General features: G+C 38.4%; 1 protein-coding gene across 2 annotated transcripts in view; it reads right to left on the bottom strand.

Annotated features, from left to right (window-relative positions):
* C31H3orf38 (chromosome 31 C3orf38 homolog) overlaps nucleotides 1–19,270 on the bottom strand; it is a 70,607-nt gene extending 51,337 nt beyond the window's left edge. The window contains exons 1-3 of one of the 2 annotated variants that reach the window (XM_043892839.1): nucleotides 18,841–19,270; nucleotides 15,637–15,875; nucleotides 13,500–14,410 (exon numbers count right to left, since the gene is read on the bottom strand). In XM_043892839.1, the coding sequence (XP_043748774.1) occupies nucleotides 13,838–14,410; nucleotides 15,637–15,875; nucleotides 18,841–18,967 (939 nt within the window). In that variant the 5' untranslated portion in view covers nucleotides 18,968–19,270 and the 3' untranslated portion in view covers nucleotides 13,500–13,837. Of the gene's footprint in view, nucleotides 14,414–15,636; nucleotides 15,876–18,840 lie in introns of those variants that run through there. The other variant, XM_043892838.1, reaches the window with a different exon arrangement.
* Nucleotides 19,271–24,270: the final 5,000 nt, after the last annotated feature.

Below are 24,270 nucleotides of genomic sequence, written 5' to 3'. Positions count from 1 at the left end.
CGTTTCAGTTGTATAGCAAAGTGATTCAGGTTTGGGATTTTTCTTTTGCAGATTATATTTCATTATAGGAATTGTAAGTTATTGAGTGTAATGACCTGCACTATATAGTAAACCCTTGTTGCTTCTCTAGTTTGTGTATAGCAGTTTGTATCTGTTAAACTCATACTCCTAATGTCTTCTTTCTCCCCTCCTTTTCCCCTATGGTAACCAAAAATTTGTTTTCTAAGTCTGGAGTCTGTTTCCGTTTTGTATATAGATTCATTGCCATTATTTTTTAGATCACACATATGAGTTATATCATATATTTGTCTTTTCTCCAATTTATTTCACTAAGCATATTCTTTAAGTTCTTCCACGTTGCTGTAAATGGGAATAGTTCCTTCTTTTTCTTGGCTGGGTAATATTTCATTGTGTGTGTGTAGAACCACTTCTTTGTAAGTTAGTGGCCTATTGTGGACACTTAGACTGTTTAAAAACATTTTATTTTACATTAAAGTATAGCCAATGAACAATGCGATAATAGTTTCACAGCAAAGGGACTCAGTCGTACATATACATGTATCCATTCTTCTCCAAACTCCCCTCCCATCCAGGCTGCCACATATTTGAGCAGAGTTCCCTATGCTATGCAGTAGGATCTAGTTGGTTATCCATTTTAAACAGAGCAGTATGAACATGTGGATCCCAAACTCCCTGTCTTTTACCCCATTCTCTCTCCCCTCCCTGGCAACCATAATTTTGTTCTCTTAAGTCTGTGAGTCTGTTTTGTAAATATGTTCATTTTTGTCATTTCTTTTTACATTCTGCATATAAGAGAAGGATTTCTCCTTCTCTGCCTTGCTTCACTCAGCATGACAATCTCTAGATCCGCACACATTGCTGCAAATGGCATTACTTCATTCTTTTTAATGGCTGAGTATTAATGGAATACAATATTCCATTATATATATGTGCCATATCTTTATCCATTCCTCTGGGGTGGACATTTAGATTGCTTCCACATCTTGGCTACTGTAAACAGTGCTTCAGTGAACACTGGAGTGCAGGTTTCCTTTTGGATACCTGTTTTTCTCTGGGTGTATGCCCATCAGTGGTATAGCAGAGTCATGTATTCTAGCTTTTTCAGGAGCCTCCACTCTCTTCTCCATAGTGGCTCTATCAATTGACATTCCCACCAACAGTGTAGGAGGGTTCCTTTCTCTCCACACCCTCTCCAGCATTTATTATCTGTGGATTTTTTTTTTTTTTTTTTGATGATAGCCATTTTGCCTGGTGTGAGGTGATACCTCACTGTAGTTTTGACTTGAAAGTGCAGGTTGCTCAGTCGTGTCCGACTCTTTGTGACCCCATGGACTATACAGTCGATGGAATTCTCCAGGCCAGAATACTGGAGTGGGTAGCCTATCCCTTCTCCAGTGGATCTTCCCAACCCAGGGATCCAACCGGGGTCTCCTGCATTGCAGGTGGATTCTTTACCAACTGAGCTGTCAGAGAAGCAGTTTTGACTTGCATTTCCCTAATAATTCACAATGTTGACCATCTTTTCGTATGCCTCTTGGCCATCTGTATGTCTTCTTTGGAGAAATGTCTATTTAGGTCTTCTGCCCATTTTTTTGACTGGATTGTTTTGATGATGTTAAGCCTCATGAGCTGTCTTGATTAATGTTTTTAGTCTGACGTCTAGAAGGGTTATGCCTCCAGCTTTTTTCTTTCTTTGGGATTGCTTTGGCAATTCTGGGTCCTTTGTGGTTCCACATAAATTTAGGATTATTTGTTCCAGCTGTGTGAAAAATATCATGGGTGTTTTGATGAGGATTACATTAAATTTGTAGGTTGCTTAGGATAGGATGACCATTTTAACAATATTCTTCCAATCCAAAAGCATAGGATATTTTTCCATTTCTTTGAATCATCTTCAGTTTTATCAGTGTTTTATAATTTTCAGCATATAGCTCTTTTACATCCTTGTTTAAGTTTATTCCTAGGTTTACTTATTTTTTGATGCCATTTTAAACAGGATTGTTCTACTTTGTTTCTAAAACTTCATTACTACTATAAAGAAATGCAACAGATTTTTGTATATTAACCTTGTATCCTTCAACCTTGCTAAATTCATCTAATAGATTTTGTGTGGAGATTTTAGAGTTCTCTATATATCTCTCTATATCACCAGGGCTTCCCTGTGGCTCAGCTGGTAAAGAATCTGCTTGCAATGCAGGAGAGCTGGGTTCAATCCCTGGGTCAGGAAGATCCCCTGAAGAAGGGCATGGCAACCCACTTGAGTATTCTTGTCTTGAGAATTCCATGGACAGAGGAGCCTGATGGGCTACAGTCTGTGGGGCAGCAAAGAGTCGGACAGAACTGAGCGCCACACAGACACACACACACACGTCATCTGCAAATAATAAGTTTTACCCCTTTTGTTCCAGGTGGATATTTTCTATTTTTCTTGTTGGATTTCTGTCACTAAGATTTCCCATACTATGAGAGTAGGCACCATGAGAAGCTATGAGTAGCCATCCTTGTCTTTTTCCTGAATTTAGTGGGAAGGCTTTTTTTTTTTTTTCCCACTGTTGAGTATTATGCAGACTGTGGGTTTGTCATAAATGGCTTTTATTATGTTGAGGTATACTCCCTCTGTATCCACTTGGGTAAGAATTTTTATCATGAATAGATGTTGAATTTTGTCAAATTTTTTTTGACATCTTATTGAGATGATCATGTGTTGTCTTTCCCTTTGTTAATATGATGTATCACATTGACTGATTTGTGTAGGTTAAACCACCCTATGAAACTGGAATGAATCCAGCTACAGTGTATGATATTTTTTATACATTGTTGGATTGTTTGCTAATATTTTGTTGAAGATTTTTACATCTACAGTTGTCAAAGATATTAGTTTATAATTTTCTATTTTTGTGGTGTTTTGGTATCAAGGTAATGGTGGCCTCATAGAATGAATTTGGGAATACTCCCTCCTCTTCAATTTTCTGGAGTAGTCTTCAGTGAAAACAAGCTCAAATAAAATGTTCAGGATCATCACCCAAACAGTGAGATCCAAATATCTGAGGAGTGCCGAGAAGCCAGAGGGGCACAGTGGGCCCTTACTGGTACTGAGCACCAGTTCCAGGCAGACCCCAGGTGTCCTCTGGCGAATGTCTCTGATATCCAGGCAGCTGCACCAAGCAATTGTCAACAAAAAAATTAGTCAATCTAAGAAAGAAATGGAACATTTTGAGCCAAATTTGAGGATTATAACCCAGGAAGAACATCTCACAAAGTTCCAAGAACCATTCTACCCATCAGAAGGCAGTTTTTTGAGACACAAGTTGAGACACAAGTTTTTTGAGACAGAAAGTTGTACACTGAATGATAGGTTATTGACAGTTTACACAATCCAGAGCTAAGCGCTCTGTAGTTCCTTACAAGATCAAGAAGGAATGTTATCTTTAAGGAGTTGTCTTGTTGATGCTAGGGGAATCTTGCTCTTTATGGTTAAGCAGCTATTTCTGCTGCTGGGGGAGGTTTGGTTGATGCATAATGTTGATACACAACGCACAGTAGAGAGGAGAGAGGAAGTCAAAGGGCAGAGAAATAAATTTGTTTAAATCCTTCTTGTCTTTCTATAAAATGAATTTTATTTCACAGCCAGCACTTCCACACTTTTCATGAGTCTACACATCTTGAGCCCTTCCATCTGTCCCAGTGGGTCTCCCCAGCATCCAAGGGGGCTTGTCTGGTCTGTGGAGGACGCTATGACAGGGCTGCCCAGGGTGAGGGTCTGCCCATGCAGACTGTTCCTGCCTTTCACATTCCTTTCAGGGTCGGAGGTCCCAACCTTACGCCCTTTCTTCCATCCTACCAGTATGTGATTTTTCTTAAAGCTTCCGTTGTGAACAAATTCTGCCAGTTTCCAGTTAGTTTTCCATGAGAGTTGTTCTGTATGTGGATTTTTGATGTGTTTGTGTGGGAATGTGAGCTCCATTCTCCTACTTCACCATCTTGATCTGAACCCTGAAAATAGGTTCTTTTAAAATTTTTTCACTCTAGGACTGAAAATGTTTCAAAGTAGCTTTATTTGGCGGAGAAGGCAATGGCACCCCACTCCAGTACTCTTGTCTGGAGAATCCCAGGGGCAGCGGAGCCTGGTGGGCTGCCCTCTATGGGATCGCACGGAGTCAGACACGACTGAAGTGACTTAGTAGCAGCAGCAGCAGCTTTATTTGGGGGGAAAGTAAAAGGAGACAGTTAAATTGATCTGACAAACTGCCAGAATATGGGTTATAAAAGGACAGAAAATAAGAGCATTGACTAGTTGCTAAAAAACGATAATGATTCCAGTTGTTAGTGAGAAAAGGTGATTACTGTGTTTTTTTAAAAAACACTATAGTTAAGGCTATGGTTTTTCCAGTGGTCATGTGTGGATGTGAGAGTTGGACTGTAAAGAAAGCTGAGTGCCGAAGAGTTGATGCTTTTGAACTGTGGAGTTGGAGAAGACTCTTGAGAGTCCCTTGGACTGCAAGGAGATCCAACCAGTCCATCCTAAAGATCAGTCCTGGGTGTTCATTGGAAGGACTGATATTGAAGCTAAAACTCCAATACTTTGGCCACCTGATGCAAAGAGCTGACTCATTTGAAAAGACCCTGATGCTGGGAAAGACTGAGGGCAGGAGGAGAAGCGGATGACAGAGGATGAGATGATTGGATGGCATCACCGACTCGATGGACATGGGTTTGGGTGGACTCCAGGAGGTGGTGATGGACAGGGAGGCCTGGTATGCTGAGGTTCATGGGGTCGCAAAGAGTCAGACACGACTAAGCAACTGAACTGAAAATCAGGTCAGCATAAGCTTTTAGTGTACAACTTGTTCTATAAGAATGATGTATAAGCAATTTTATCTTATCCCATAAATCTGTTTTGTATTACCATGTTCATATGAAAGAGGAAGCTTGTCACTGCTTTGGTATTCTAACAGACATGTGAGGCCCCAAACCTCCTGTTTTTATGAATCCACATATCAAATTTCTTTTTAGTCATATACTTTCTCTCACAATAATCTTGAGTCATCATAAGAAAAATCTACCTGCAGATAATGTTAAATGGATTCCCAATCTGTCCTTTGCATGCAGCTCAAGACAGAATTTTTTCATGTTATGTTGCAGTACCCTGATGTACCTGATGTTTCTGTATTAAGGCAAGAAAATGAGATGGAGGTTAGGTGGGGATAAAGCTCTATACAACTAGGCCATTTGCAGAAGACTTCTGTATTACAATTAACATTATGGACGTGGAGGGATGTCTGTTCAAGAAATTAGGTCAACAGGTTGAGTATGCCACATGAGCAAGGCACCTAAAATCAAGGTAAAGCCATTTACTGACATTGTCTGAAAGAAATATTCTTTTTTTTTTTATTTTTTTTTTATTAGTTGGAGGCTAATTACTTCACAACATTTCAGTGGGTTTTGTCATACATTGATATGAATCAGCCATAGATTTACACGTATTCCCCAGAAATATTCTTAATCTCTGCTCTGATCTCAGAACCTCATGTGAACACCTTTCCTCTAAAACTGGAAGGATCCAGGAGAAAATTTTCCTCAGGCCCAGTGTTCGCATTACAAACATGGTGTAGACTTAAAAGATAAAACTCGGTGTTTTCTTTCCCCTTCAGCATTGGATCAACATCTAGACAGTTCATAGTTAATAATTAACTGTTCTTTTTTAACAAGATGAGTTGTTTGACTTTTTTGCATAACACTTTACCTAGCTACCACCTTCATAGCTGTCCTAATGGAAGGCCTTCCATCATTAAAATATCATGATGCACACTTTGTGTGTGTGTCTGTTTAGTTGCTCAGTTGTGTCCGACTCTTTTGTGACCTCCTGGACTGTAGCTCACCAGACTCCTATGTCCATGGGGATTCTCCAGGCAAGAATACTGGAGTGGGTTGCCATGCCCTCCTCCAGAGGATCTTCCCATCCCGGGGATCAAACCCAGGTCTCCTGCATTGCAGGCATTCTTTACCAACTGAGCCACCAGGAAAGCCCACATCCTGTACTGAAAAAATAAATTTTGGTGAAGACATCCTTTTCAGTCTTCACCAAAATTTATTTTCCAGTATATTACTATTTCCTATATACACAGATTTTCAGGGATGAATTAGGACAAGTTAAGGACTTCTCTCTCAATATATGTAACACACATATACCCAATAATGGGTCTGAAAATATCCTCTAGAACACATATGAAAGGAATTACTCTTCTGTGTTGTCACTAAATTACAGAACTTTCTGATAGAACTTTTTTATACATAACTAACTTCTGAGGACTACATCTGATGGCAGGAAAACACAGGACAGATGGATATAATCATTAAGAGATGCTAAAATGTGCCTGAGTGTCCAAGAGATTGATCTAAGGTGGGGACCCTCCCAAGGGAGGGACTTAAGCTATTCCTCTTAAGTGAGGCGGCTTCACACCACTAGGGGCTGAGTGAGCCGTAAGCCAGGCGCCTGGGACAGAAACTGACAACAGTATCTTACACTCGGCCTTAAGGAATGCAACTCAGGATGATGCTTCTATAATTCTGGACTCTCCTCCATCTTTTATAATGTTTTAAACAGATATTTTATAACTACTCAGAAAAATAAAATTACCTAACTAAATTCATTTACTAGAGAAATCCCAAACCTGCCACTCGTCTACAATGTCACTCCTACTACTCAGCCTCTTAGAGTCACAAATCCTTAATTATCAACATCTTTATTTTTACTGGGGATTGTTGGCAGTCTACAATTTGGCCTTCTGTCAACCACTTCACACTTTTCTTGACTAAGACATGGACTTATATTTTAACCATATGCAACAAAGCAAAAAGTTGTACAGAACACCACTTTTTCACATTTAAGCATTTATAGATTTTAGAAAGTAGGACAGTATTTTAAAGTCTTCATACTTTTTTTCTTTTCTATTCTAGGTATGATCTGTAATCTTTTTATGTATATTTCCTCTGTAAACACAAGTACACACTGCACACATATCCTTAAAAATGTTTGAAAAAAACAAAGAATGCAAAGTGTTTTTCAATGAGCATGATTTATGAAGAAGCAAAATAATTTCCTTAACAATGAACTACAAATTCACTTAAAATATTTGCAAGTTGCTGAGAAGGTATACAATCACAAAATCATGTGTAACTTAAAAAAAAAACAAACTGTAGCAGACCTTAGAAATCATCTGGTTCACTTTTACATGTGAAGCAATTGAGTTTAAATTCCTTCAAAATAAGGAAGTAGCAGTAGTCAGACTGGACTTAAAGTGCAAGAAAAAATAGGCTTTGTCATTTAAAAAGAAAATAAACCAAAAAATAAAAGGCCAGAGGGGAAAAAAAAGTCTCTACAACAAAACTATGTGAACTTTAGCACATTATTTAACTTTTGGGGCTTGTTTCTTCATCTTTACAAAAGCATAGACTTTAATAATTCTGTTGACCAAACAGTGTTGTTAATTTGAATTCATATATTATTCAGGAAAATAACTTTGGCTTTACTTATTAAATATTTACTGAGTATCTAATATATGTGCTAGGCAATGTCTTCAGCAGATACACAAAGAACTAGGAACATATAAGGCTCTGAATAAAAACTAGCATTTGTTCCCTTACTTATATCTTTAATAAACATTATTGAATATCTTGTCTCTGTGCAAAGCAATAGAAAAGTAAAACAATCCCTGCTTTCAGCTTAAAATCTTAGTACAAGAAATTCAACTAACAATAATATCTAAAGTGCTAAAACTGAAACAAAGTGCTCTGATAAATAACCAATATTATAAAGAGGGTCCACTTTTGAAAAAACATTTAAGCCAAATCCTCAAAGATGAAAAAGCAGCCATACAAAAAGCTGTGGAAAGATTATTCGTGGTAAGACAAGGTACACAAGACTCCTCAAGAGAAAATAAAGTTTGACTTACAGAGAAATTTTCAGTTTTTAAACTCCATTTCTATTAGAGTCCTTTTCTTTCTACAATAAGACTGTCTGCAACAACAAAAAAATTAAATTCTGCAACTTTGGATACTTGCCAGTAAAAGCAGAGAGCTAAGTAAGCACAACATAAATACAAAGACCACATAGCTATAGATGTCCTCTGGGATCAAACAGTGTGTGAAAATAAATGGAATCAAAGCTAGACAGTGATAAAAAGAAGATTGTGATATCCGGATTTTATTTTGTAGGTAATGTAACACCAGTGAAATTTCTGAATGCGGAAGATATGATGAAAGCTGTAGTACTTTAAGGAAATTTTAATGTCACAAATATGCAAGAAATATTAAAGCAAAGAAATAAGAAATTATTACATAAGTCAAGGGTTAGGTAAAGAGGGTCTAAATTCAGCAGCTAAAACACAGAAAACCTTTTCATACCGTTCACAGGGTTCTCAAGGCAAAGGTCCGTCTGGTCAAGGCTATGGTTTTCCCAGTGGTCATGTATGGATGTGAGGGTTGGACTGTGAAGAAAGCTGAGTGCCGAAGAATTGATGCTTTTGAACTGTGGTGTTGGAGAAGACTCTTGAGAGTCTCTTGGACTGCAAGGAGATCCAACCAGTCCATCCTAAAGGAGATCAGTCCTGGGTGTTCATTGGAAGAACTGATGCTGAAGCTGAAATGCCAATACTTTGGCCACCTCATGCAAAGAGTTGACTCATTGGAAAAGACCCTCATGCTGGGAGGGATTGGGGGCAGGAGGAGAAGGGGGCGACAGAGGATGAGATGGTTGGATGGCATCACCAACTTAACGGACATGAGTTTGGGTAAACTCCGGGAGTTGGTGATGGACAGGGAGGCCTGGCGTGCTGCAATTCACGGGGTCGCAAAGAGTTGGACGTGACTGAGCAACTGAACTGAAAACAGAATACTACAGATATGCTACATCCAGATACGGCTAGAAACTGCACGTATGAAACAAAGACTATTTCTAAGGCTGAAAACACAATGGTGTCACAAACAGGAAGGAAAGAGCACTAGAGCTTGTGACACAGGGAGTTCAAGAAATCTGATATAAATCCTTACATTTTTTAAATTTTAATTTCCCAATTATCCAACTTATCCTTTTTCGTAAGTAACACTGTCATACATTAACATTCTCTATCTTTCTTCCAAGTGGTTTTATACCACTGAACAAGCAACTTAAGAGGTATAATATGATTACAAGAGGAAACAGTAGGCATTAACACTCCCGCCTAATCCAGGTGAACAATTCAAAGGCATGTTTGCTTTGAAAATGTGACAGCAAATGACAGTTAGTCAAAAAAGATTCACCAAAAACTACTTTAGGGACTTTGCTGGTGGTCCAGTGGTTAAGACCCCATGCTACCACTGCAATGAGCAGGGGTTCAATCCCTGGTTGGGAACTATTAATAAGATCCCACATGCCTCTCAATGCAGCCAAAAACCCAAAACCCACAACCTACTGCAGATACAAGGCACTATGTATAGTAGTTACCACACACTGGCTCTCCACCTCTAAAATCTGGGCTTAACCCTAGACTCTACCATCAGCTCTGAAAGCTCGGAAAATTACTCAACCCTATTTTCCAATAAGCGATAGCTGTCCACAGGATTAAATGAATTAAAACATACATATGCACAGAAAAGTAACTGCCATATAATAAATACCCTAATTTAGCTATTATTTACATTGTGCAAGGCACAGGTGGGAATGATTGTGAAATCAGGAAGAATTACCAATTCCAGGAACTACTTAGGGAGACAAAAGTACCTTTAACAACTTGACAACAATTAGCATAGTAAAAGATCAGAAATAGAAGAGATTAATTCCAGTTTATGAAATGCTTCAAGCAAAAAGGCTTTAAGTGGTTATGACGCTTTGTTCAGAAAACATCCCACCAGATAAGTAACACAGTCGGCAGTGAACAGCAAGATTCCTGCAATCCTTACACTCATTAACTCAAATATAACTAATCTCATACTTGAGATTTAAGTTGTTTTAAAACTTAAGATGAAAACTGCCAACCAAAGAACCCTCACTAAGTGACTCACTGAAAAGGCAAATGAGATTAGGCCAGGGATTCCAGTAACATTTCATGACTACATACAAGGAATTCTGGAGTTTCTGGTTTAATACTGTGGGGCACATTATAACTCACAGTAAATATCACTCAACACTTTACTGAAACACTACAGGAAAGGTTCAACTAGGAAAAATAAAGCTGAAAGGCTTTAGTGCACTCTTAGACAACGCAGAAATATTTTCCTTCCAACTCTAGCAAAGGGCCTAATGCAGTTCTCATCTTAAGACATCTAAAACCAGAGATTTGAATTCAAAATAAGTTGAGGTACATCAATCTATTGATGTACTGTTTTCTCTTATGCTTGATTCATTGACTGACAGATTGCAGATGTTCAATAAATACATGCATATAAACCCAGATGTAGAAAGTCTTGTTTTCCAGCACCACAGCTCTGCTATGTGCATTCAAAACTGGCTAGATACACATTTTATCACTTTCTCCAAAGCATGGCCATTAAACTACCTTGTCAAAATAAAATGAATTCTGCATTAATATTTGTTTCACTTGATGCTATTTTAGTAGGTTTTATCATAACATCTAACACTTATTGAAAAAGAAAAACTCACAAGTTAACTATCATAAACTAACAGACTTTCTTGAGATTATTCTTAGCAAGATTTAGTCTTTTAGCTTAAGGACTTTGGTAAGAGCACAAAATCTTCTAAAATTAATTTAAGTCTGCAGGAAATAAATTATGGCAGAATTTGGATATCAAATATAAGGATCCCTACAGGACTCACAGATGTGCTTTAGGGAAGTCCATGAATTCACTGAACTATGCAAAAATTACAATACTGTATGCAGAGGATGAGATAGTTAGAGAATCATCGACTCCATGAAAATGAATTTGAACAAACTCCAGGAGATAGCGGAGGACAGAGGAACCTGTGTGTAACAGTCCATGGGACTGCAAAGAGTTGGACATAAATTAGTGACTGAACAACAACATATGCAAACATATTTTTATAGACAGAGAACATAGCTCCCTTTTTTCAAAAGGTCCCCCACAACCCAAATTTTAAAAGGGGCATTTAAATTTGTGAAAATAGCTGCTGAGAAATGGTTTTCACTCATTTTTATGACTTTTTAAGCCGTAAGAGCCATTGTGTTAAAATACAATGTTTCTGATTATCTTTTTTATTTAGTTATACCACTATTCTTTAAATCCTTTTCTGGAGTGCTATTACACTGTCTAACTGGGCTTAACTAACTAGCCTTCCTTTGGCATAAAAATGTTGCCTTTCTGATTGCCCAAGAATGTTTTTCCTGTGTTTGCCATTTTCAAGTTGATTTAATAAAACCAGAGAGGGCCTTTTGTCCATTATTTGACATTTCAGTAAGACACATGAAAGGTTTTTGGTCTTCCAGATACTAGTAAAACATCCAAAAACAACGACAAAAAAGGATACTGACGTGTCACTGTCAGCTACAGCAAATCAGCCTCCAGTAAACAGACCAGGTATCCCCTGCTTTGACCACTGAATTACTATGAATTAAGTGTGCTTTTGGATGTTCTCAAAGGCCTGGTCAAGCTTTAAGTGTCATGAACAAATTTCAACTCCTCTAGATCTTTCGCTGGACAGAAGTACACACTTCCGCAAAACTGTTTCTAGGCATCTTGGTGGTGGTGGTGGTTTAGTCACTAAGTCAAGTCCAACTCTTGTGACCCCATGGACTGTAGCCCGCCAGGCTCCTGTGCCCATGGGATTCTCCAGGCAAGAATACTGGAGTGGGCTGCCATTTCCTTCTCCAAGGCATCTTAGGGCCCTCCATTATATCCTACTCTGACCTTTATGTCAGTAAATTTTAACAGGAAGTTAAAATTTTATCCTAATTTGGGGCCTAAAAGTTTGTGCATCCACATATCAAATTCCAAGAGATTATAACCCCAAGACCACCACTAATGACTAGAACCAAAGACAAAATCTAGATGCAAAAAAAGTCTTTTATACAGTAGGTTAAGTGTCTTTTACTCATTCACTCACCCATTCACTTGGACATTAGGTCCCACTGTGTAGCCAGCTGTGGGGATTCAAAGGAAATAAAATATAGCTATAATTCTCAACTGCGCTTAGTCACTCATTTGTGTCCAGTTCTTTGTGACTCCATGAACAGTAGCCCACCAAGTTCCTCTGTCCATGGGATGCTCCAGGCAAGAATACTGCAGTTGCCATTTCCTTCTCCAGGGGAATTCTCATTTAGTAGATCAGAAAGATTTCACATTTTTAAAGGGTGACTGAAGGGACATACAGATTGCAGCCTAACTTGAACATTACACATTCAAAAATTCAATACTGAACATACCTACAGGTAATTTCTGCCCATCCCGAGCATCTTCCTTTGGTATTATTTCTACAGTATTTGACAGCAATAGAACAAAGAAAACGTGAATAATTTTAAATTTTATCCTTTACTAAGGATATCTATCAATTACATGTTAAAATGATACTTCAGACTTAAAGAAGAAAAAACCTAAACAAAGCACTGTTCTTACAGCAGACTAAAGGGATTTCCCTCCTTTATTAAGTTCTTATTTGGGGATGTATCAATTTGTACCCTTCATAAAGGCATGGCACTAAAAAAAAATTACAAAGATCAGTCTTTTCCTCCTGTTTCCAAAATTTTGTAAGTCACCCTAGATGATCATGAATTGAGTTAAAGTTAGTACCTCATCACAACATTTCCCAGATGAATTTTTTCCAAATGACATTTCTGTAAATTAAAATTATTAAATAAATTCAGATTCAGCAAGCAGCTGCTGGGTGATGAGAATTTAAACTTGAAAGCAACTGTGTAATCTGGCAATCTAATCTTGTAACTCAAATCCAATAAAACAAATTAGAAGTGAAAAAAATTCTAATAATTTTATGATGTGGGAATATATCTCAATACATGTTTAATTTGGGGTATTGGTCACCTAATATCATTCAAGAGAAAAAATTCATTTAAATTAGAAACTGGGTATACCTTTTATAAAATTTTAACAGTATAATAAATGCTCTATAAAACTGTTAGCTGAAAGCTTAAAGAAAAAAGTCTAAGAACAGCACTTATTACCCAAAATACTTCACAAAACGTTGCTTGGACAATAGATAACTCTGAAAAATGTTCGTTAAATATTTTAAAAAGCAAATTAAATTTTTCTCCACCAGCTAAATTTCTGTACTTTTTGTATGAGAATGTCATTCAAGTTTCTAAAATAACCGGACTTTAAACATCTCTAAAATATGTACTTCTTTTTAAAGCAATACTGTCATAAGATGCATTTGTAAAATTACCTAGATTTAGACAAAAGTAACTGAAAAAGGGGAAGCCTTGAACACTATTAATTTTTTCCCCACATGAACAAGTACAGATAGCAGTAGAATACCCACTAAGTGAAAATATTAACTGGTTTTTAAGGCACACTGTTAGTTACAACATCTGAAGTGAGATTTATTTGACGAATTGCATGAAATTTTCAGAATATTTGCTGCAACTCAAGTAGAAAAGAGGCAAGTGTTCACATAATATGTTAGCTTGTAGTCAAGAAAGACATTTCAACTAAAATATGTCAGCCCCTCAATATGAAATCACTCAGACATTACTGATGTAGTATTTGGATGAATTTCTATATAGAAGATTTTTCAGACTGACACTGTACTCAGTGCTTCAAGGGCTAGGTAAAATTAGTTCTCTTTTGCTCAGCAGTGCCTAACTTCCACTAGATGAATCTTGGTCTCCAATCCCACTGTCCAATGCCTGCCTTACATGGAGTTGTACTTCACCGGACCACATAAAGTGTTTACATTATAAAAGGCTTCCAGGTCACTTGGTTCAAATGTAATAGCCGGTTTCATTAATCTTCCAGGAGCAAGGGAACTCTCTCCTATAATTCTCAGGTTGATAAATTTTATTTTCCAAGTATTCTCCACAAAAGGGCAGCGGATGAGTCCAAAAATTTGTTCAAAAATGCCCAAACAAGTGTTTCCTCGGTGGACAGTCCCAGCAACTCCAACCATAACGAGACCGTGGGGAGAAGCAGCACATTTTAGTCCATGGGAATCTAGGTTGGGACTGAGGAAAAGATATTCCTCTTTCACTAGTGACAGCAGACGAAGGCTCACAATTTCTGCTCCATGGTAGTCTATCACATTTTGTTCAGATGTGTTGTAATAAAACCTAAGCTTGACATCGTGCCAGAAGTGCTGTGGCCCCCACTCATCTTGAGGTGGTCCCAGAAGAGGATTCTGAGAATTCAGAAGTTCAAAGAACCACTGACAGAATTCTTCACCTAATCGACGAAAATCAACCTTTTCGGCCTTTTTTTCTTCTTTCTCCTGCTGATTAATAAAACCAAGGTTAATTCTCATATCTATTTTCTATCGAGGCTATTTCAGAGTTAAGTTTTAACATACTAGTTATAGCAGAAAGAAAATGAACCACCTATGAACTCAATGATAGGACGTTCTTTCTCACAAAGGGGAGGCCATTTAAGAAATTCTCAGTTTAAACTTCTGACACTTCTAAGAAATTAAGGTTCAAAACCAAGTCTCTTAAAATATCAGCATGAATTAAGTCAATAATGATGATTTACATAAGCATATGCCTGTTTTATAAAGAAAACAAGGCCCCCTAATTTGAAGTCACATCTATACGATTTCAAAGTCAACACTCTTTTCAGTACCTTAAGGAAGCCCTAGAAGATCCTTTCCTAATGTGAAGGCAAACATCTCTCACTTAATTTTATCTGAGTGTATAGTTTAAAAACTTCAAGTTATCTAAAGGGTCAATAGGTATTTAAATATTCACAGAGTATTTAAAATGCCCAGTGGAAATACAAAGAAATATGAACAGCCAATGTCAGCTGGAGGAAGTTACTAAAACAGGGACTTTTTTATAGATAACAAAAATTTCTTTCATTTTTGCAATTTAATGCCAAAGAAAGTCTTCAAAATAAGAAAGGGCTTACAACAGCATTCTTTTAAAGAAGGGGAAAAAAAAATTAGAGAACCAGAGGCTAAATTAAAATTAAATTGACCCTGCATTCTATCTTGTAGAGGGGCATGGCAACCCACTCCAGTATTCTTGCCTGGAGAATCCTTTGGACAGAGGAGCCTGGTGGGCTACAGTCATAGGATCACGACTGAAATGACTTAGCATGCACGCATGCAGTCTATCTACTGTCTTTAAAAATCAAGTCTCCATTTGCTAAAGGGCTGCAAAACATTTTTCCCTCACTAATCAACAGAATATCACATACACATTACTTAAAAAAAAAAAAAAGGTTCAAAAGGTAGGGGATATATGTATATCTATGGCTGATTCATGTTGAAGTTTGACAGAAAACAACAAAATTCTGTAAAGCAATTATGCTTCAATAAAAAAAATTTTTTTTAATACTTTGTCTTAGGTGCTTTACTGCTCTTCCTTTAGGATGCAAAAGATACAAAGCTAAAGTTATAAAAAATAAACATTAATTAACCATGTCACCCCAGATCTACGATTATCTAAAGATTCTTACACAGAAATATGGTTTAGGATATCACTATGAAATCCGTTTTACCTGTTCAAAGAGTCTAATGTCCTCTGTCTTAACTGGCTCTGGTGTTTCCTTCAATTTTGGTTGTAACTGGTTTTTCCAGTAATCCTTTGCATGCTGAATAAGATTGTGTTTTTCAGTAGCTGGAGGTATAATAACACCCTGTGTTGCCAAATACTTAAATATGATTTCTCGGTGGACTTTTCTTCGCCTCAAAAGTTCTTCTACACTTTGACTGTAGACTAATATTGCACGAATGGCATCTAAAAGAAAATTGTAAAGATTAGCAGAAAATCATGAGTCATTTGTAAATTTGTCCAGGGTTAGCAGAATCAAATGATATTTTATAAACTCTTCTCATGGCATTATTGCTTTTGTATGAGATGGTTATCATTTTTAAAAACCAGGAAGTGGGTTGTCAGGTTTTGGGTTTAAAAAAATTTTTTTTTTTAATTTCCCTACCTAAAATTCCTCCTTCCTTTTACTTCTTATAAGAGATTGTGAATTTAAGCATTTTAAGGAATGGTTGTATTTTAAGAAAAAAACTGAATTAGAGAAAAAAAAATTTTCTTTCTAATAGGGTCAATAGACCTACGTTCATTTACAATCCCTAAAAATAGACAAAATTACAATTCTTCTCAGTTCAATCTCCTTACTCTACAAATAATGAAAGTCAGGGATACATGAGGTATCAACAATCATACGTGTAAGAAGTGGTAGAGCCAAGACCATCTCTTTTTTTAATTTTAAAGAATTTCTGTTAAGCAGACTAAACATTATTTTTTACATGTGTGAGGTATGAAAGTAGTGAAAGTCATTCAGTCGTGTCCGACTCTTTGTGACCCAATGGACTATACCCATGGATTCATGGAATTTTCCAGGTCAGAATACTGGAGTGGGTAGCCTTTCCCTTTGCCAGGGGATCTTCCCAACCCAGGGATGGAACCCAGGTGTCCGGCATTGCAGGCAGATTCTTTACCAGCTAAGCCACAAGGGAAGTCCAAGAATACTGGAGTGGTTAGCCTATCCCTTCTCCAGGGGATCTTCCTGACCCAGAAACTCAACCGGGGTCTCCTGCATTGCAGGTGGATTCTTTATCAACTGAGCGATCAGGAGAGCCCGTATGAAGTATACAGAATGGCAATAAAATGAACTCCTATATACACACAACATAGTTTAAGACATAGAAATAACTAGTATCTTTGATCCTCATTTTAACTTTCCCTACATAATGCTATTATCTCTCTCTCTTTACCTTACATGTAGATACTCTCCTAACTGCTATTTATCATTTCCTCGATTTTCGTTCTTTCTGGCTGCCCCTCGGGGCTTGTGGGATCTTTGTTCCTTGACCGGGAAGCCTAACCACTGGACCACCAGGGAATTTCCTCAATTTTCTTTATAGTAGTACAACACAACCATGTTTCCCTACAGAATATAGTTTGGTATTTCTTTGAATGGTCTATAAACCTAATCCATCACTATATTACTGTAATTTTAATTTTTATTGTTTCTGAGATTAAGCTATGTGGATAAACACAGCTGTAGTCAATTGATTTTCAGTACTGTACCTAAGGTAATTATAGACTATACCACAAGACATTTACTTTTGTTTTGTAGACTTATGTGTATCCAAGTACAAATACTATTGCTTTGAACATTCCCACACTATAGGTGAACGTGACTAAAACTGTAATAGATTAAAATGCTGAATATAATTGATGGTGGATCTAAAAGCAAACAAGAAATCAAACTACCCAGTACAAAAATGTCTCCCAGCCCAGAAGGGCAAGAAGAACGATCATCACCTGGAGCCTGTTACAAAGGTAGAATTTCTGGGCCCGCTCCAAAACTACTCAATCAGAATCTGCATTTTAACAAAATCCCCGAGATATTCATGGGCACATTGAAGTTTGATACTCAGGTAAGCAATCTTCCATTTTAGGAGGTAATATCAAACTTGTTTTCCATAGTAGCAGCTCCTACTTACACTCCACAGTAGTTGTCAAAGACTTACTTCACAAGATAAACAATATTTGAAGTTTCTATGTTTAGTTTTTGGAAATTTGGTACATATAAAAGAGACCATATATTTTGGGATTTTATTTCACTGCTTTGTAAAGATGTTGACTATCTTTTCCTATGCTCTCCCCCCACCCCCACCACCCCAGAAATGATTTGTCAAATCACCTAACATGTTTGTATGGGGTAGTTTAATTTCTTGTTTGCTTTTAGATCCATCATCAATTATATTTTAATCTATTCATCAATAGTGTTAGAAGGTGATTACCATGTAAAATATATAAATGCCAAAGAACTACATTAATTCTAAAACTGTTTTCAGTCTAACGTCTTAGAAATTTATTTGGTGTCCATGGTTCACTTTCAAATGAATGATCTTAAACGGCGAAAACGTAAAAGGACTCAAAAGAGAAAGGCAGTTATAAAACGCAGACTCTGATACTTAAGTCATAAGCTAATGTAAGAGGCAGAAATTTTCCCATTTTAAAGTAAGTTTCAGCAAATTTAAAATAAAACTAGTCAGGTAATATACAAACTGATAAATGCTTAATGCTTAAGCTACTCATTACATTACAACCAAACAATATTTGTAACCCATGAAATCTACTCTACCGAAATGTTTATTTGGCTCTGAAAGTAATGTAGTCCTAGTACGCAGAATCATCTCTGAAAAAATGTGGATCCAAAGAGAGACATGGATTCAAACTATCTGCTGCTCTTTTATCACAGCAGTTGTTTTAAACTCATAAAGCAGCAGACTGATAGTGTTTATGATCTCTTCCCCAAGCTCAAGAAAATAAGCAGCAGCTGACACTCCTTCCCTGAACGAAACTGAAAAAGGAGAACACCCGACTTCCCGAATTTTTTTTTAAAAAAATCACTATTCACGTACCTTGAACTTTCGAAACGAAACAAGCAGCAATTTGCTCATAACATTTAAAGGATTAAAACCTGGAAAGCAGCGCCATTTTCAGCCCACCATTTCCCCCAGTGCTTGGCGAGGCGGGGGTGAGCCGTGGCTATGAGGCAACACAGCAGCTACAGTGGCCATGATTTCCGCGGGTTCCGCACAAGTGCAGTCGCGGACCGGCCGTGAGTGAGACCTACCACGGCCTCCACTCACACCCTCCGGCAAGCTGGCGGCCGAGTGAGGCCTGAGGAGAGATGGCCACCCTTTGGGGGGTGGGGGGTGGGGACTACCCTTACCTTGACGGTCCTCAGGCTGCACCAGACGGTTGGTGATAGTGTCGCATAGGGCCATGATCTCGTCGTTGTCCAATAGGCTGAGCAGGTTACGACAGCCCTCCATCTCCGTGTAGCTGAGCCCCGTCATCTCGACCCCCAGAATGGGGGGAGAGGACGCCGCCAACAATGTCGCTTCCTTAGGCCCACCGGGCCGGCGCCTTGGCAACAGAAACCGGAAGTGCCTTCCGGGCCGTTCGCCTCCAAAGAGCCTCGGGTATTCCAGACCCGTGGGCGGAAGTGGTAGTAAATGAGGGACTCAGGAAACTCGGTGCTACCATCGGTGGTTCCGGGCTGCCGGGAACTGAGAGAAGTCTCTCGCATCTCACTTTAGGGAAGCTCCGCGTTTACACTGGAACGCCGGCATTCCACAAGATAAAACGAAACCCTCAATTCCTCAGGAGTCCCGCCTCCAAAAGAGCGCCTGGGAGGCCTGCGCAGTACAGGTGCGTGGAAAGCGGGCGGCGGCCCCCGCGCACGGCGAGCTCCCGTGATGCAGCGGGGCCGGCCAATGGAGGCGTCTCCTCCCCGCCCGCGGGCCCAGCCCCTCGGCAGCGCACGAAAGTTATCTGTGGCCACTTGAGAGTTGGGTGGTCACCTGTAGTTTGATATTAAGTTACATAATTGTGTGTTGAAACAATCTGGCGTTGTTTAACATTGTACTTGGAAAAGTTTAGGAAGAAAATCACCTACCCTATGCCACGCCTGCCTGCCTTTCAGCTTAACTCGCCAACAAGCTGGGGTCCGCGACTGCTTCTCTTCTGATCCTCGCCGGCCTGGCTTTAGTCGAGGCTATATCGCGAATGGTTTAAGGTTGGGGACTCTGGAAACCAGATTGCCAGGATTTTATTCCGTCATTTATTAACTGTGACCTTGAGCAAGCTCTTGGGTCTCCCAGTTTTCTGTCTCGAAATGGATACAGTAGAGATACCTACCTGATGGGGTTGTTGGGGCGGGGGAGGAGGGTGACGAACCGTCGCGTCTACAAAGAGCCCAGTATGTGTTAGCTCTTGTTATCACTGTTAGTGTCAACATTTACGAGGGAAACTTCAGGCTTAAATTCACTGTCACTGCCTTCTGTCTCCTTCCGTTGTTTTAGCCAGTTTATTTATTAACATTAATTAGATTATTGCCAGTTAGTAACTGAAATGTGCACACTTGCATATCCAGATAAGCAAATTTAACTTTTATGTAAATATCACAGCTAAATATCAGTCAAAACGTACTGTGAATGTAGTCTTAAAGATAAGGCATTCAAAGCATATTTAAACTGACTTGCCAGTGGATGTCATTTAGGGTACATTTTACTTATCAGATACCAATTCTTCATTTTTCATTAAGCACTGATCGCCTACCATGAGAAATGACACAGACCCTTCTCCGAGAAGCTTTTGGGAGTGTTGCAAATAAAGAGATAAATGCTCACAATACTGGTGCGGAGCCACATGAAAGACATGCTCAAACTGTGTGTGTGTGTGTGTGTGTGTGTGTGTGTGTAACGTATTTACTGAGCACTACTTTCTCACTTTGACTTGCCAGGCACTGTTTTTTATGCTGGGAGCAATTACAGGTCTTTTGGAGCTTGCATTTTAGTAGAAGGAGACAGAAATGTAATAATGCCAGGAAATTCTATGGCGAGAAGTCAGAGGGATGGAGGAGAGGATGTTGCTATTTTATACAGGCTGTGAAGAAAGGTTTCTCTAAATGACACTGAGGGAAGATCTGAAAAAAGTAAGAGACTGAACCACAGAAGGGTGTTCTAGGAAAAAGCAGCAATAGAGGTTCTGAGGAAAGAACAGAATGCTTGGCATATAGGAAAGCAGGCCAGGAGGATGGAGCAGCTTGTGCAAAGAGGCGGCAGTAAGAAGTGAGGTTAGAGCTGTAGTCAAGATTGATCTAGAGCAGGGTTTCTCAACAGAGGCATTATTAACATTTTGGCCAGGATAAATCTTTTTTGTGGGTCTGCCCTGTGCATTATAGGATGCCCAGCTGCATCCCTGACCTCTACCCAATGGATGCTAGCCTTCTTCCCTAGTTGGGCTGCCAAAATATCTCCTTAAATATTTCTTTGGGGGTGGGGTGCAAAATTCCCTCAGTTGAGAACCACTGATACAGAACCACCTGTCCAAAGGTGCTTTCTAAGATGAAACTGTTTTGCATCTGTGCTAATATAGTAACTGTCAGCCAGCCAGACATAGCCATTGAGCTCTTGTAAGACAGCTAGTGTAATTGAATCTGTGAATTTTAAATTTTACTTGAATTTTAACAGTAACTTGTAGCTAGTGGCTACTGTATCAAATAGTGCAGTCTAGAGTCTTACAGCCCATTGTAAAGACTTTGGCTTTTATCTTTTACCTCAGTCTGCATTTTCTATTCTGTCTCTCCAGACTAGTCACAGTGGTTTTCTTGCTTTTTGTGTCTTAAACTTACCATGCAGGTACTTGCCTTAGAGCCCTTGCTCTTACCTGGCACATTCTTCCTTCCTTCAGAGGTCTGAGTGGCTTTCTTTCCCTTACTTCATTATTTCCCCTGCCCAACAGTTATCAGAAGTGCTATCATCGTCTCTTATCATCCTGTTTAAAATCACCACCTACAATGCCATGCTTACTTATACGTCTCTACCTACTTTTCTCTATACCATTTATATTGTACTTTTGCACCTCCCCCCCAGTAGAATGTGAGTTCTGAGATTCAGGGATTTTTATATTTTTTTTTTCTTTTTCATTGTCTATTAACAGAGGCTGGCACATAGTATGCAATAAATATTTGTTGAATAAATGAATGAACTGTAAAGCCATTGGAGGATTTTAAACCAAGGAATGGTATGATCTGACTTGTTTCAAACTGGATCATTTTGGCTGCTGTTGTCTAGAACAGACTGCCAGAAAGGCAAGGATAAAGGCAGGGAACTCAACTACAAGATTAATACAATAAATAGTCCAGGTGAGAGTGGAAAACATGATAACAAGTCAGGGATGACTGGCAAGTTTTGGTTTGGGCAACTGGAGTTGCTATTTACTGAAGAGGAAGACTGGAAGAGAGAGGTTTCAATAGAGAAATCCAGAATTATCAAGAGAGATCTGCTTTCTGGAGAGTGTACTGATGCTCAAGAAGATTAAGCAAAGAATGAGTGAAGCAGAAAAAGTACAGGTGGAGGGAGCTGCAGTGAAAAACGCATGGAACAGCATGGCTGTTTTTGGCTAGAACAAGGACAGTACAGGAGCCGTAACATGAAAAGAAAGTAAAGGCAATAAAATTTTAACAGGAAGGGCTCAGCACTAGGCCCTTCAGGCACTTAATTCTTAAACTTTCAAGATTGGCTCTCCCCTTTTAACAGACAAGGGAGTCTGAATTCTGTGGGATGGGCTTAGTTGCCTTAAAGCTATTATGCTAGAATTTAAATATATTTGATCGCACATCTTTGAGCTCTTTTCATTAAACTACATTCTGGTAATTTCACTGAATACTTCATGGGGAAAAATTTTTTTCTAGATTAGCAGATTTGGGGTATAAGAGCTGGTAAAAATATTCATTCATTCAACAGTAGTTGTTTAAAACCTATTAAAGGTGACTTCCTTAAATGCCCTGGAAATTGGATTTCTAAGAAGGCTCTATACATTTAATAGTTTAACTGCTAGGGAAATATAAAGAACCTTGTTGATTTAGATCTGTGGTTTTCAAACAGTGTGTATCAAAACCACCTAGATGACTTAGACAGATTGGTCCCTCAGTTGATAAAAAATGTAGCATTTCTGTTTTCTTGGGGGCAGGGGCACAACCACATCCTTGTGACTTACGGAATCCTTTGAAAGTGCCAAGTCCTAACCACTGCACTGCCAGAGCAGTCCCCCAAATTTAGCATTTCTAATAAGTTCTCAGGTGATAATGCTGCTGTTCTGGGGACCACACTTTTAAGAATCACTGCTAGTAGAAGAGAATGAAACATCAACCAGCCCTGTCTGTACCAGACTTCATCCTTTGTCTCTGAAATCACTGATCCTCAGGCAAGTCTAACCCTTTCCACTTGGATATTATCAGATCCGCTCGTGCCCCACATTTGTAGGGAAAACTGCATGCCAGAATGGAAACTACATGACATGATTTTAGGAGGAAACAGCAGATTTTTCAGTCCCACCTCTGCATTTATTAGCTATGTGACTAGTCAGGTTATTGAACCTTCCTGAGCCTTCGTGTCTAAAAAGCACTGCTGCTAACCATCTTTGGGTTGTTTTAACAATTAGAGGTAACATACATAAAGTAAGCTGGTACACAATAATTTTTTCTCCATTTGCAGTACCCAAAAATAAGGCATGAATCTCTCTCCCATTTTTAGTATTTATTCCAAGTAATACTGGATTGACTCCATTTCAGGTATCGATGGCTATACAACCCAAATTTCTGGCCTCATTATCGGCTGACTCTTGAAATCAGTATGAATTTTAGGCTATGAAAGCAATCTAACTCATTTGTCTTGGAAATGTATTTAATATTCAGTTGCTTCCCAGCATTCCTCAAATTTCAGAAAAGAAAAAATAGAAAGTCGAGATAACCCCAGTAACTTTTATATCTAAATACCTCAATGCATTTATTTAATCATCTAAGATCATATGACCACGAATCATAGATGGTGAATCCTAGATCTCAGCTCTGGAATGCTTTAATAACTTTCTCATAGTGTTTTTCAAAGCATAACATTTGTAATATTTGCAAATCACTGTAATTAACAGAATATCTATTCTTTCATTTGCAGTGCTATCATCACATCAAAGAGCTTCTCTTTCTACTTCAGCCCTCACTTTTCCAAGTTGCAAATTATAGCAAAAAGTATAGGAGGTCTACCTTTGTTAGTGAGCCAAAAGAGTAGGAGCCCTCATGACCAAGGACCTCACTTTTAGGTACAGATTACTGCCTTAAACATGTTCCCATTGAGGTGCTTCTGTAGGAAGCAGTTATCATAATGTGCATCTTATTTCAAAATGACTTCACAGTCTTTAAGTTCCACCAGAGGTTCTTCATCTCTGAAGAAGTACCAATGTAGATCAGTCCATCCACTGTCCTGGAGAGTTCTGACATTTGTCTTCCATGTACTAAGTTTGCAGAGGCTACTATTTCATACTGAAACTACTTACCTGAAATAACTTTAGTAAACAGTGTTCTATCAACTTGTAATTCCTGCATATGGAATTAGTTTAAACAATGTCTAAAAATATCTATTTTATATAAACTTTTAGAGTTTTCTGTTTTCCATGTATTTTAAAATCACTCAATAATCTGAATATAGTAATATTAACTGAAATACCTCATTCTCTTATGAAACATAAAATAATTTATTTAACATTTACCTTAAGCCTAATTCCTTTTGAAGTAATGTGCTACATAAAACTGAACACTTCA

This window comes from Cervus elaphus, chromosome 31 (assembly GCF_910594005.1).
Source record: "Cervus elaphus chromosome 31, mCerEla1.1, whole genome shotgun sequence".
Classification (NCBI taxonomy): domain Eukaryota; kingdom Metazoa; phylum Chordata; class Mammalia; order Artiodactyla; family Cervidae; genus Cervus; species Cervus elaphus.
Note: the sequence above shows the minus strand (reverse complement) of the source record. Positions and strands in the feature narration are given on the sequence as shown.